The sequence below is a fragment of the Lissotriton vulgaris genome, unplaced genomic scaffold (genome assembly GCF_964263255.1).
Source record: "Lissotriton vulgaris unplaced genomic scaffold, aLisVul1.2 SCAFFOLD_1632, whole genome shotgun sequence".
Taxonomy (NCBI): Eukaryota; Metazoa; Chordata; class Amphibia; order Caudata; family Salamandridae; genus Lissotriton; species Lissotriton vulgaris.
Genome location: NW_028249544.1, coordinates 293,818 through 308,964, shown reverse-complemented (window position 1 = coordinate 308,964; position 15,147 = coordinate 293,818). Strand labels below are relative to the sequence as shown.

Here is a 15,147-nt window from a genome sequence, read left to right as displayed (position 1 = left end):
CACAAAAGTAATACAAGGAGGAATTTTGAGTAATCTAGTCGTTTTTTGAAGTACATGATAACGGACTCATGTTTTTTTTAGGAGAATACTTCTTGTTCTATTATGTACTCTGCTCTGCTACGTGTTATGTCATTTGCTTTAAAGCTGTGCTGTTAACTTATGCGCAAATATTTCTTGTGTTTCTTCTTTTTTTGCTATAAATCCTCTATTTATCTAAAATACGAAAAAAGTGTAAACAAGAAATGAATGAAAATGTGCGTTTCATATCAATACAAGGCTTGGAAAAGTGAGCCATTAATCCAATCAATCATGATGTTTTCATAAACCGATATTATGCTACAGCCATATGTACACAGCAAATGCCCTCGTACTATGGCGTCCTACAACTGTGGACAACCAGGGTCGAGTCTTCCTACGAGGCTATTTTGTAGGGAGCGTGTTCAGTTTGGTTTAGAAACTGGACAGCGAGCTTTTGGTGTACGATTTTGGAGTTTGATTGATTGGTGTATTTGGATGGCTTTACCAGTTGGTTAAGAATGTTTTAGGTTGACAGCATGCTTACAGGAAAGAGATGACGTACATAGGCTTTGTTTTGTTTTTTCATGAAAAAACCACCCACCACACTCGCTGTACAATCCAAGTGTTTATTAATGAATGTGACACTGCCATACCCAATGTATTTGCCGTACCAGTAGCAGCAGTGAGTCTTCTCAAGTGAATGTACAGAGCAAAAGTACTTTATGACTCACACCGGATGCTCTTTCTGCTGCAAGATCACCCTTATGTTGCATCCATTCTAAATGTTACATATTTGTGAAACTATAGAGCAAAACGCCCCGTTACAATGAACACAGGCGCTGTATTCTGATCAGGTCCGAAACACGGAGCATATGTGAGCGTTTGCCCCAGGATATAGCAAAAGAAAATTGTTTTATCTAAATTAATAGTACTTCAAACATTGTTTCCCGAAAACAGTCACAGCTTGAACTAAACACACAAAAACACCTAGCCATTGGCGCTGTGGTGTATTCAGATTACCATACTGAAATGACAACATAAAAGCTCTGCATTTTATTCACATACAAATATCCTTAATTACTTCAATTTCAATCAAAAGGTGCCCCAAAGCACGATATGAATTAATTGCAATATGTGGTACCTAAAGCAAAGATTACCTACCGTTTGTCTGCAGATTGGGCAACTGATAGCGCCAAGCCAAGAGCCGTACCGCCAATATGCAATAATGCATGAACCTGGACAGAAAGAAAAATATCCATGACCAAGACGGAACATCGAGAGTTAAACCAACAGTTTGAGCCTCAGTTAGTTGCACAGGCCTCACACAGTTATCTGTTATGTATTCTCTAGATATAAAATATACGGAAAAAGTGAGTCATCTTTTTGATGTAGGGAGATTAATCAGCTTTTCCACCCTCAGTGCTGTTTCATTAGAACTGGCTAACAATCCTTTAAGTAGTAAAGTATTAATAATGCCAAAACGGGAATACATTCTCAAGAGCAAACCAGAACCTATGACAAAAAGACAGAAAACGTATAGTCATGAACCTAGCCACGATATGTAGGGTGGAACTATAAAATGATCACAAACTCCCACCACCTAAAGATGGTTTGAGTTTGAGTTTGAGTTTAAAAGCACTTATAAAGCGCACGTATACCGGCGGTTTCTTGGCGCTGTAGCTAGCGGGGGCTGAGGTTTAAGAGCAGGGAGAGAGGAAGGAGCAGTTATTCAAAGGACTTTGTGAATAAGTAGGTTTTAAGACTTTTGCGGAATTGGGGATAGAGGGTGATAGCACGAAGATGAAGGGGAAGGGAATTCCAGAGGGTAGGTGCTAGAATAGCAAATTTGGAGCCGCCCCACTTCTTTCTCCGGAAGCGAGGGATGGTGAGGAGGGACTGGGAAGACGAACGTAGGTCCCTGGAGGGGACATAAGGAACAATCTCAGAGGAGATGAAGGCGGGTGCCAGGTCCAATCGGGCCAGGAAAGTGATGGATGCGAGCTTAAATTGAATTCTAGCCCGCACGGGGAGCCAAATGCTATTTTTTTTATACTATTCGCAATATCTTAACAAGCATTTACAATGCAATGGTTTCGCCTTTGGAAAAGTTAGAGCTATTGGCATTGCTCACACACAGAGCCCCACACACAAATACACACACACACACAGAGCCGGACACACAGAGCCAGACACACACACACACACACACACACACACAGAGCCAGACACACACACACAGAGCCAGACACACACACACACACAGAGCCAGACACACACACACAGAGCCAGACACACACACACAGAGATAGACACACACACACAGAGCCAGACACAAACACACACCGCCAGACGCCCACACACACCGCCAGACGCCCACACACAGCGCCAGACGTGCCCACACACAGAGCCAGACGTGCCCACACACAGAGCCAGACGTGCCCACACACAGAGCCAGACGTGCCCACACACAGAGCCAGACGTGCCCACACACAGAGCCAGACGCGCCCACACACAGAGCCAGACGCGCCCACACACAGAGCCAGACGCGCCCACACACAGAGCCAGACGCGCCCACACACAGAGCCAGACGCGCCCACACACAGAGCCAGACACGCCCACACACAGAGCCAGACACGCCCACACACAGAGCCAGACACGCCCACACAGAGCCAGACGCCCACACAGAGCCAGACGCCCACACAGAGCCAGACGCCCACACAGAGCCAGACACCCACACACACACAGAGCCAGACACCCACACACACAGAGCCCCAGAGCATAATTCCAAGAGCCGCACGTGGGGTCAGTTATGTCATAGCGTACTTAGTAACATAGTAAGGTTCATCCATCACAGTAAGAGACAGTGTGTTATACAGTCTACATAGTAAGGATACACAGGTGGGGAGGACAAGTTAAAAACGGGAGGGGGCCAAACATGGCTGGTTAACAACACACAAATGAAGCGTACTGTCGTTAGGCCTGACTTACCCAGAGCAAAAGGTGCGCTTACTCCTGTCGTCTCCCCGGCGTAGGACACCTCAAGGTGGTTGTCGTAGGGAAAGGGAGAGAGAAAGACATGGAGATGCACCTACAAACAAAAGTAGTGGGGGAGGAGGAGTGGCCCACTTGGTAAGGGAGAGAGTCTGGAGACCCTAAAGGTCAACTCACCGGACCCTGTGAGGTCAGGGGAAGGAAAAGGCAAGGAGGTGCCAAGCCCAAAGGGGTCACCTACGTGTGGCTCAATCACTCGCCACAGTATCCAAAGGGCGTGGTTCCTTACACCAAGTAAGGGTAGTCCAAAAAAATACCGACATCGAGACCGTCACACCGGAGCCGAATCAGGCCAATGCCCGTCAGGTGACAGGATACGTCCCAAACCGTGCTCCGCCGCGCAGGCAGTAGATGGTGGCATCATGGCAGAGTCCCCCTCGAGCAGTAATTAAGCACGCCAAGGGCACTTGGAAAGAGACAAGCCCACACGCTCTGCTAGTCCGTAGGCAGTGTAGGCTCCGCGTCGGTAACCCCTAGACTCCGGGAGCAGTCCAGGGTAATACTGCTGCCACCCAGTATCGTGAAAGCACTCACCTGTTCTAATTAGAACTAGCGCCGGCAACCTACCCACGCGCTATGTCCGGGTAGACGGGGCAATCCCTGGTACGTGGCACCGCAGTTTAAATGTGAGTCAATGCCGTGCTGGAACTGGGGTTGTGTCGCTTTGTTCGCCCTAAGTGTGGCAGGGTATGCTCAGACGTGAGTCCCTTGCTCACTTGGCCACTGGATTCAAGATAGCCTGGTTGATGAGGATTATGAATCCGAAAACCGGTCCCAGGATGCTTGTTTCCGGTCCAGGGAAGACATGGCTTGGCAGTTCGGGCTGGACTGTTCCCATGAGGCACAGGGTCAGACTGATTTGCATATGGCCATGTCTGAACTGGGGTGGCTGAGTGAGCTAAAGAATGGTGATGGATTAAACCCAGATCAGTTGACTGGGGGTGAGTGTTTGATTTGCTCAAACGCTCCGTCCATCCTCCCTTTTTGTATCGCTTGGAACTGGAGTTACAAGCAGACAAGGGGGCACATGTTGTGCTCCCCGGAATGCACCCCAGGGCGGGCCCCGTATGGCCCCCTTTGTTTCTCCACCGCCAGCCTTTACATGGCGGGCTCACCGCCATGAAAGGGCTGGCCGTGAAGAAACTCGAAATATGCTCGGCGAGAATGCGCCAATACTCGCTCAGCATATTGGATCGCCTCTCCGCGGTGCCATTGTCAGGGAATGGCAGCCGGCGGTCCATCACCTGAACGACACAAAGTAGTGATCAGGCAGTTGGACCACTGCAAACCCGAAGGTCCACGAACTGCCAGACTCGTAATCAGCCCCTTAATCTGTATTTGAATATGCAACAATTAATAGTTTAAAGCTAAACAACTTGAAAAAAGGACTAAAATACGCCCTTTCAATCAAATATGAAAAATCTATGTTCTAAATGAATAAGTATGTGGAAAATGTCCTTTCAATGGAATGTCTCCTGGAAGCTTTTAGTCCTACAGAAACAGCTTGATCCTTTAGTCTCTAATTTTTTTGCAACAGCAACAGATCATCCTCGGTGCTCCGGTGACAACTACAATCACATGATCAAGACCAGAACAGAATTTAGTTTAAACCTTATTTGTAACTGGTTAGCAATGATTGTGAAGGAAGTACATTTGGAGGTACAGCTACAAAATTGTTAATAAATTAACAGACTTGGCTCAGATATTAATCGGAGATTGACACGACAAAGAATAGGGTGTCTATCCCATTTTTCTCGGGAACAATAGCACAAGTTAAACCTTTATAATGAGATCTACAGTTTCAAATGCAACCCTTCAGAAATTTAACCTGGCATAAATATCTGGAATGAGTAATCTGAAAAATTAACTTAATTGGACAGGCTTCTAGCTAAGAAAAATAATGATATTCAATGATCGGACCTCATAGGGTTTTAAATGTTCTGGTAAACGATTGAGGATAAAATATTGTTTTTCAGATTGAATTCTCCGTTTTTCTATAGCAGAAATCCTGACAAAGGCTAATAGAGCACTAAACTGCATATATCGTCACATTCTGTTGTGGTGCTGTTATTCAGCTGAGCATCTCAATGTATGTAATGTTTACTGTAGTATTTAAAAGGCAAAAAAAGTGATAAAAAACAGCATATATAATTAAAATAAAAAAAGAACAGACAAAATTAGAGCAGCGGAGGTACAATGTACAAAGGCATCTTGATGAAATGGAAGAACAAGTAAGAGTGTTTATGAAAATAAATTATATTTCAAAAGTTTAAAAAAAAGTTATGTTGCATGTATGATTTTCTGGACTTTTTAAAGACTGTCCAACTAAAACGGGATACCATTAGACGAGAGTATCTTCAATGCCCTTTCCCAGCTTCCCTTTTGTATTCTTTGTGTTCCGGCAAATTTTAAAAGGAATGGTAAGTTTATAGGTGCAGGGTCAGAAGTATAGATAATTTTTAAAGGCATAGTTTGTATTACTTTTTTAATTAGAAAAAAAATAGTTTTGACTATCCTGCTTGTGTTGTATATGATTGTATGCATTTAAGGAATAAAAATGTTTTTTAAAAATGAAGTGAACTTTAGGTTTATTTTGCTCCTATTGAGAAAACTGTGAATCTGAGTTTATTGTAAGCGCAAAGTACAACTAATATGTACTTCATCTACCACAGGCAAAAGCAAAGACGGCTCCGATGTAATAATGCCTCCTATTTTCTGCCAAGAAAATTAGTCCAGCTTTCTTAACCTTATACTAGCCCCTTTAGAGGGGGTCAGACAAGGATCTTTAAATGACACAAAAAAGGTGCATCAATGGTGCTTTGCACAAGTATGAAACAAACTGTATTTCACCAACTGCAGGACAGGAGTTCAATTTCCTGCAGCCTTTTCACAAGTTGGGGAGGGTGTGGGCGGTGGAGGTACCAGCGCTCGTCACACCATCGCTGGTCTAGTGGCGAAACGCCTAGCTCCTAACTTTGGAACATAGGGACCTGGGTTCTAATCCTTGCTTCGGCACGTGACTGCAAATCGTGCGATTTTGAGCACATCAGACCGTTTCGATGTTCCTCCTCAGCAGGTACACGCTTCACACGTACCGACGGCATACAAGGCCTGCAGCCCCAAACTACACACGACGCAATCCCCAGCATGCCCCTCCTACTCAGGAAAAGAGGAGGGCGCAGGAGGAAAGGATGCCACCTCGTGAGAATAAAGGAATCCCAAGTCTGGGTATCGGTAGTCACAACGGTGTACCAGTTCTCACGGTCGCGGGGAGATGTGGCCTAAAGGCCAGAGGGGCCTATTTTGCAACGGGGGATGCGGGTTCGATCCCCGGCGTCGGCTCCACCTCCTGAGATTCTGGGCAGAACACTTCATGGACCTCAAAATAAAAATATAACCTCTTGCAAAGTATGCTGGTGCTTATGTGACACGTTCTGAAGCCTCTAGGCCACGTTCGGCCATATACAACAACTGCAAAGAAGTGTGTCCCCGGCTGGGGAAGGAACTGGCAATGAAGTCTGGATGATGACAAGTCTCTGCTAAGAAGAGAGCCTACAGGATGCCGAAACTTTGCTGTTTTACAGTTTAGGGCAAAACCTAATACAAAAGAGGCCATAAAATGGATGGGGATACGTTTTCAAAAGCCCTCGTGCTGCAGTACTAAGACGATAAAAAACATGTCAGGTCCCGGGCCGGCAGCCAATGACAGCGCAGCCCGGGACAAAGGGGCGGGATTTAAAAATTATTATTCAAGCTCTCTGCTGCGGGCGCGTTAACCCACTGAACTGTCTTCCTGCGATTAAAAACTGTAACCTGCAGGGACACGCAGACTCCCCACACCCGACCAGTGCATTAACCCCTGGCATGCCTCGCTATCCCCGCAGTAATGCCTCTCAATCAAACATCAGCTGCTTGGCACAAGCCGGGAGTGGCCGGATGGGGGAGGGGCGGGGTTGGGTCAGTGCGGGAAGGCTTCTTGACGGCGGATGCTGGGCGTGTGTGCAGTGAGGCTGCAACCGCTGCTGGGAGTGCACTACGACCCTCCTTTAAATGTGCCCCGTTCATCTTCCTCCTGCACACCCTATCCCCATCGAGCGTCTGCCCTGCTGTGCAGCGACCATCTCTTGCCAGTACGCCACCTCCTGCAAAACTTACCTAGCGCATATCTCACCCGGGGCGCACACCGTTCCTGTACAATCTATTGAGACATCTCTCTCCTGCACTTCTATACACATCTCGCGCCCGCAAATCACCTTTATACGTCATCCGCTGCACATCTGTATATTTTGAATACTCCACATCTCCCCTGCTTATCGCATTCCTCGCGCTCCCTTTACTTCACGCACGTTTCACGCGCACAACTCACCCAATGCACATTTTACCCCGGTAAATCCCTGAACATCACGACACATGCACATCTCACGCTAGTACCTTCCCCGCGCGCATCTCGCCTCCTCGATACCTGCCGCTCCTTAACTTACCCACCATACGTGTGACCTTCTGCACTTTCTCCCCTACACCTCTCCCTGCTGCCCCGGACCAACCACCCTGCCGTGCGTTATGCTGCGTTTCTGGACGTTACTGGGATGTCTCGTCGGAGGCTGCTGGGGGCGCCCAAAAGCCCAGGACATCGGGAGAGGCGTGGTGAGTACCCGGGGAGAGGGTTGAGGGACGCTGGGGGAGGTGGCGAAGTGATGGGGAAAGAAAGTGCAAGAAAGGTGGTGTGAAGGTGGACGGGGATGTGCATGTACAAGACACCTTCGTCAGACAGCTCTGTGAGGCCCTAGTAATGTCATGCAGCGCTATACTGTTCTCTGTCAGCATGGACGGTCGCTGAGAGGGAGATTGTGTGCGCGCCGGGATTTCATGATGGTACCACTGCGAGAAAGGGCCACATAAGATAAGAAGAGTAGAGAGCATGAGACAGAGGGGTGCAGCACGAGCGGGGTACCAGGCCGATATGTTCTTCCTTGTTTGCACACGGAGAGCGGGAGGGGGGACGGGCTCACGGAGAGCGGGTGAGAAAGTGTGTCCCTGGCTGGGGAAGGAACTGGCAATGAAGTCTGGATGATGACAAGTCTCTGCTAAGAAGAGAGCCTACAGGATGCCGAAACTTTGTTGTTTTACAGTTTAGGGCAAAACCTAATACAAAAGAGGCCATAACATGGATGGGGATACGTTTTCAAAAGCCCTCGTGCTGCAGTACTAAGACGATAAAAAACATGTCAGGTCCCGGGCCGGCCAGCCAATCACAGCGCGGCCCGGGAATGACGTCACGGGGGTGTCCCGGGCCGGCAGCCAATGGCAGCGCGGCCCGGGACAAAGGGGCGGGGCTTAAAAAAAGCACCAGAAACGCCCCCGAATCGCGTTTGAGAGAAAACGCGATTGACAGCCTCTGCCTCCCAATGGCTAGCCTCCATTTATGGAGCTAGCCAATGATAGGCAGAGGCGGGTCATCAGCCCAGATAGAACTCAAGAGGTTTTGCTAGCGCATGCGTACTTCGTACGCATGGCTAAGGCAAAACCTAAAAAAGGGAATGGTAACTGCAACATGGCTGGCAAAGAAGTCCTGCAAGGTGGTCATAGCTTCCCCATGTAGAAGATCATGGAAATGAGGACCAACCTCCCCCATCAACACAAATACAACATGCTATCCCACCTAATGGTGTCATACTTCTGGTTAAGTATTTTCAAGATAGAAGTAGCAATAAGGCTGGCAAGGCACTGCATGGGGCGATCAAAGTGCAAGCGCAGATCCTTATTCATTACCCCCAGCAGTCGACTCCAGAGATCAGAGACGGGTTGGGGCAAGACTCCCAATAGCAGGAAGTGGACAGTTATATGGGAATTGCCTATTTAGGATGGGGCCACCTGACAAGCAACACCGAAAATCAATGGTGTGAGGAATGACGGTGAAAGCAAACTAGAGCAATTTAAACCATAATACGAAACTGTGTGATATCTGAGCACATGGGCACAAGCAATAACGTCAGGTCGAGATGCGGCGAGCGCTCTGTCGCCTGGACTGACATAAATGTGCAATACTTTGGTTGATTGCCTCAGATGCAAAATCTGACACTAACGCTCCGCTAACCTTTACCAGTTGCACGGGACTCATATTAGTCAAGGTTGGCCACCGTTCCACCAAACCGCAATGTAACCCTCGTCAGTGCATGTATTGATCATCTGTCCCTGCCTCATATATATATTTTTTTTCTTTCCATACCTTTCCTGTTACCTGCACGTTTGAAGATATGCAGATAAAGATATTCACCCAAAAAATTATTATAATAATACGAAACTGTGTGATTGTGATGATCCCCGAGCTGAGCTTTCGCGGTCAGCTGGGAGATTATTTAAATGGCTACTATTTAAACAGGTGTTATTCATCCAAATTAAAAGGAAGCTTGGATCGCTGAACATTACAGATACAAGCGAGGGTACTGACCTCCGGCAACTGAGAAAAAACAAATATATGATATACAAAGCTATCTACTGCCAGCATCCCGGGGGCATTTGGTAATGAGAGCGAGCTCCGTGAACCAACAGAGGATGACTGGATGGAGGCAGTGGGAAGACCCTTAAGAGGCCATAATTAACTCTTAGGTACAATTTACATACCTGTATGTGATGTAATACCTAGACAGACTACACAACAGAGGTAACAGCGCCCCCATGACTACAACGCAATGGTGGTTAGTACTAAGCCAGGATACCATTGCTCATCAAACTTGTGTCCCTAAAAGTGACAGGTTGTTTTTGCCCTTAAAAGTGACAATTCGTGCGCAGAACGCTTGGGGACATGATGTATGTGTGACAGAAGAAGGAAAAACTAAGCCCAGGCTGGGCCCAAACTTCCCAAGGAGAATGTGAAGCAGGATAACATGACAGGCAGGAAATAAATCATGCACCCCAACACACAAGCCAATGCTGCAAAGTCAAAAACTTCAAACAAAGAAGTTGCTTCTAGCTTTCCAGGCAGGGCTCGGTCATGATAAGCAGATGTCAAAATGATAAAGTGACAACAGTCATGAGCAACCTAAACTTCAGGCTTGTCCCAAACTTCCCCAGGAGAATCTGAAACCCGATACCAAGTGGCAGGAAAATACACTGCAGGAAAACACGAGGCAGGAGATAAAGCTGTCAGTCTCAGCAGCAAGGGCTGTGTTGACTCAGCAAGACCTACAAAACATTTCCTGGGCCAAGCTCCTCAAAAAAAGTACAGCAAAAGTGTATGACCTACAAAGTTATGACTGCGTTTTCCACTTTTCCATGGTATTTTCCTGTCTCAATACTTTAGGACGGTGTGAGCAACTGTGAACAAAAGTGATTGCTCTGTAATCAAAATTGGCTTTGTGAAATCACTTGCCAGTTTCCATTAAACCGTTTCAAACATTTTCCTTGTCTTAGAATACATTTTTGTACTGAAGCATCAGTCAAATTACCACTATGTAGCCATTGGAAAAAGGACAATTCTACTTGTTAACTAAAAGTAACAGAAACCAATACAGCAGGATTACCAGTTCAAAAGAATTAGAATCAACATTTTCGTAGTTGCCCAAAGGTTCTTAAGCCAGTAATATAACCCAACAGAAACCATTTCCACCAAGGTATAACATTAAAAAAAGATTGGTAAAGCTACAGTACTCACTCAAAAGTCAGGATGCAAGTATAATTTATGGGTTTGACTATATGAATAGTAAGAACTTCTGATATGATTTCAGATTCAGGTTTGTTTTGTGAAGCGCGTGCTACACAACAAATGCTTCAAGGTGTTTCAAAAGCGACCTGCAAGGGACAGAGGTTTATGGTTGCACTGATGGGCCCATGCCCTCAAGGCATAAACAGACGAAGAGAGACAGTTTGTAAGACATCACATATGTCATTCACTATGTTGTGTGTGACATGCTTAAGAAAGTTAATGTTTCCTGAGTCTCAAAATGCAGCTGTAAATAGACAATGACAAAGAACAGCAGCTCGTCCAGTTCTTATGGTTAGATATGCCAGACTTCATAAGGCACAAGGCAAACATGATTGATGATTATATGAACTTAGGCGTCTTCAGGGGCAAAATCACAGCCTTTTTGCATGGGGTGGAGAGGTCAGAAGTTACAGGTAAAAGGGCACTTGCCTGCAAATAACAAGATCACCTAATTTCTTATAGGTACACAGGCAGCGAGGTGCCTAACTGCTAAGCCCCAACCTTTAAAAAATGGATAACAGAGTATCCTTGCATTGATGAAATTGAGATGTTGCCTCATAAGAATGGCTCCTGCCTAGGCCAGAAAAAAATGTAGAGTAACTTCCTACATAACATAAGGAACTGGCACATGCGATTGTCAAGGCTCAGAAGGAAACCTGAATCAATGGGAACGAGCATCGGCATAGCCAATATGCCATGCAGCACAATATCCTTAGTGCAACAAAATCTACTGTTGCATGGCTAACACTTATAAGGTCCCATAGGGGAGACCTATTGGCTATGCCAATGCTTGTTTTTTTACCAACCAGGAAGAGGGCTGGTGGCATGAACTGCAGAACAACAGAAATTGTGAGATTCATTTAGACTTGAACTAGATCTGCCCCAGATGTGAAAATATATACATTTAGCAGAGCTTTGAATTCCAGAAAACATCATCAATTGTTAGCGGACATGGGATCAGCTCCATGGAAAGAGCCAGACCCATCAAATCTCTGGCAGTAAACAATCTAACTTTACAGTACGCCAAACTTTTAAATAACTGCACACTTACTAAAAATTCACTGAAAACATTCTACTAAGCAGACACTGTTAAATTAAAAAACTGCTCCTTTTCTAAACAGCGTTTTTTAAAATAATTAATGGCAGTCTTACCTTTTGAAATTCATAACCTGAAAAAGGATGTGCTGACATGTACAGAACTCCTTAAATTTATAGTGGACGCCAAGTGCTAAGAAAGAACACTTACCTATGGCGAGGAGTCGAGTTGGCAGGAAAGGTTAACTTGGCGAGACGTTCTTTAAAGATACTTTTCTGCAGTTAATCATAACATAAGTCACTGCTGACATAGAATGATTCCTCACAGATCCTCAGCAAACCTACCTGGAGGAGGCGCTGAAAGTGCCTCAGGGCCACAGCTATAGGCCAATGTGACTAGTGAACTGGGGGTGGGAGGCACTGTTAGCTAGGCCCCTGCTAAAGTCACAGTATCATAACCCCCGGATTATGTTCAGTTCACAGTTATGTTGTATATACTTAATAGCTGGTCTGTGCCTCGAAACACTTTTTACGGTTGAGTGGAGTATGACTTTGTGCTAGATTAATAGTATCGAGTCTGAGCTTCACCCGTATAGAGAAGTGCAGGTGAAATCTTACTCAAATGACAAGCCGGTTTTAGGGGACGGGAGGTGGGGGGGAGGGGTGCGAGAAGGGAAGGGAGAAAAAAAACCACAAAAGAAATGAGACAACAAAAGCGTTCACCATATTGTGCAAGGTCTCCTGAAGATGCGTTTCTTCAGAAGTATTGTTCAAGGAATGTTCTTGCCTTAAGGGTTACCTGGGAACTCACTCATGGAGGCCATGGGAGAGGTCCCAGCATCTCGGCACCATGCCTGGCCGGATAGACCTACTCCTTAACAGTGAATCGCTTATGTGAGAGGTAAACTCTATTTTCTTAGATTTTAAGGTGAAATACCAGGTAGGATGGATGGATGAACAAAGCAAAGGTGTCCGCTGGCTCAGTCACGAGGGCGGGAAACTTTAGTACCACATGCAGTGACTGGGATAGCTATGCCAAAAACGACCATATTTAGTACCTGCACTGGTGAAGATGCACGCGTGGAAAAAGCCATAACAAGAAATCACAGGGACACAAAGTCTGCCATGCCCTCTACAGTGAAGCTCTTTGACAGGCGAGGCAAAGAAAAAGATATGTTTTGTTTAGAGGCACACTGTCTCACAGAGTAAATAGAGGGAGGAAAGGCCATAAACTTTCCATGGGACAAAGTTAGGTACTGAAATGGTTATGATGTGGAGATTCCCACCAGGACAATCATAAAGCACACCCGTCCGACTGTAGCAGTACAAAGAAAATGTGAAGGAAAAAGTGTTTGCAGACTGAAGATAGATACTGATGCTCATTTGGCTACTGTGAAATCACTCCTGTTGCCTGACAAGCCATAAAGAAACGCCGGACAAGAGCATAGCACTAGGAGTACTTTAAAATGGCTGAGGTAAACTAAATCAGTCCTAGAAAATAATAGCCCTGTCCTGCAAAGTCTCATTTGGATTTCCTGCAAGGCATTCCTAAAACATGTTCACTTGGTAAGCAACCTTGAGGATGGAGGAACTCCCTCCTGATCTTAGCATTATGGCAAAATCTTAATCAGTCACTCCAAACACAACACAGTAAACAACCATTTTGCCATTGACTGTAAGAATGGAGATTCTTAGAGGCAAACCATTGAAACAATTTAAGGCTTACATTCTGCATTGACACAGAAGATACATCGTTCATTTCATACGACACATATTCTGTGTCAATGTAAAATGCACACATGTATCCCGTTTTAGCTGATTAATCCGACATAAAGGCTTACTGTAAGAAATGTCGAGTTAAAGAGCTCTGTTGTTAACTCGATATACAGCAGCACAATTGGTGTAATTTTTTTTTTTTAAATAATTCCAGAGAGTCATTCCTTATTTGTCGGTAAATAGTCAGCATTCAGTCAAATAAATAAAGCAGAAAAGCGTACACTCAAAACAAACACTGGACATTTTCCATGCCTGAACTTTAGTGAATGAAAATGATGCTTAGGTGGTGACTTAACCCGCTCACTTATGTGACTATTATGGTAGAATACAGCCACTAGAAGAAACTGACTATATGTCCTTTTGGTGGATAATTCTACTCACCCGATAACAAACGCCATTGAGAGCGTGAACTCTTTGGAATTCAGCTGCACTCGCAATAACAGTTGCAATGTTAGCAAAGGAACTCAGGTTCACCCTGGCGAGAAAATAGAAACCCCCACCTTCTCCGTAATTATAGGTGCACCACCGGTGTTTTATGCGGGGGGCGTACAAGAACAGTGGGCAGTGCTAGGCATACAAGACAGTGTAGAGGCATGTTACAATATGACTGGTTGAAGGAGGCCACAGATGCACCGCAGGGTAAAACAGACTCCCAAGAAACCGAGAAGATCTGATGTAATGAAAACAAGCATTGGCCGCGCGGCCGTAAAAGTAACGGCTGTGCAGCCGTGAAAGTGATCACGATCAAAGCGAAAGAGCACGTAAGTGATGTACGTGCAGCAGTGATCGCATTGGAAGGGAGGCAGATGGCGGCTGTGCGTGTGAACGCAAGCGTTAGGCCAGCTGGTTGCACTTTGAAGACCCGTATACTAAATGTCTCGCAATGCAGCGCATGCGCTGGCTCAGGCGAGACCTAAAAATGACTACGAGCATTGGGACCGGAATTAAGGAAGTATATGTTAAGCCGGACCAAGATGAAAGTGGTTGGTCTTTACTAGGCGGAATTAATTAACTGCTCCCCACTAAAACTCTTGTTGAACATACTTGACTATAATTCAACTTCGCTTTTTGTAAGAGCGATCTGTGACTCATAAGATTTTATATCCACAGTGATGAGGTGGGCAGATGCTCTGCACCCAAGATGTTCTTGAGAATAAAGTGGAGTGGACTTCCATGGCATAATAATTTGAAGCATGGGCTTCCTGGTGGCCAAGAGGGACGTAGCAGCTTGACAGGCGGCCCTTACATCGCAAAATGGAAACAAGGGATTGATCAGTGTGAGTAGTTTTAGGAAATAGCCTATAAGGACTCTGAAACATGTCAAGTCAAGTCAAGTCAAAAGATTTATATAACGCGCTACATACCCATAGGGTCTCAAGGCGCTTGAGGGGGGGGGGGGTGGGGAATTACTTGTCGAATATCCAAGTTTTAAGTTGTTTTCTGAATGCTAGGTGATTCTGAGTGAGGCAACTTATAGTATGAGAAGAAGTGTGTTCAACGTAGGACAGCACGTTACCTTGATTAGTGGACCGGCCATAATGAAACGTTTGGGAGGAGACAACACA

The 15,147-nt window shown here is 45.7% G+C and overlaps 1 protein-coding gene across 3 annotated transcripts in view; it reads right to left on the bottom strand.

Annotated features, from left to right (window-relative positions):
• The window catches only part of LOC147663549 (E3 ubiquitin-protein ligase RNF170-like), a 275,354-nt gene that overhangs the window by 46,836 nt on the left and 213,371 nt on the right, over positions 1-15,147 (bottom strand). For all 3 annotated transcript variants that reach the window (XR_015305298.1, XR_015305297.1, XM_086950370.1), the window contains exon 5: positions 1,180-1,253. Coding sequence is in view for 1 of the 3 variants with exons in the window: in XM_086950370.1 (XP_086806496.1) it covers positions 1,180-1,253 (74 nt within the window). In the remaining 2 variants the exon portion in view is untranslated. The remainder of the gene's footprint in view (positions 1-1,179; positions 1,254-15,147) is intronic.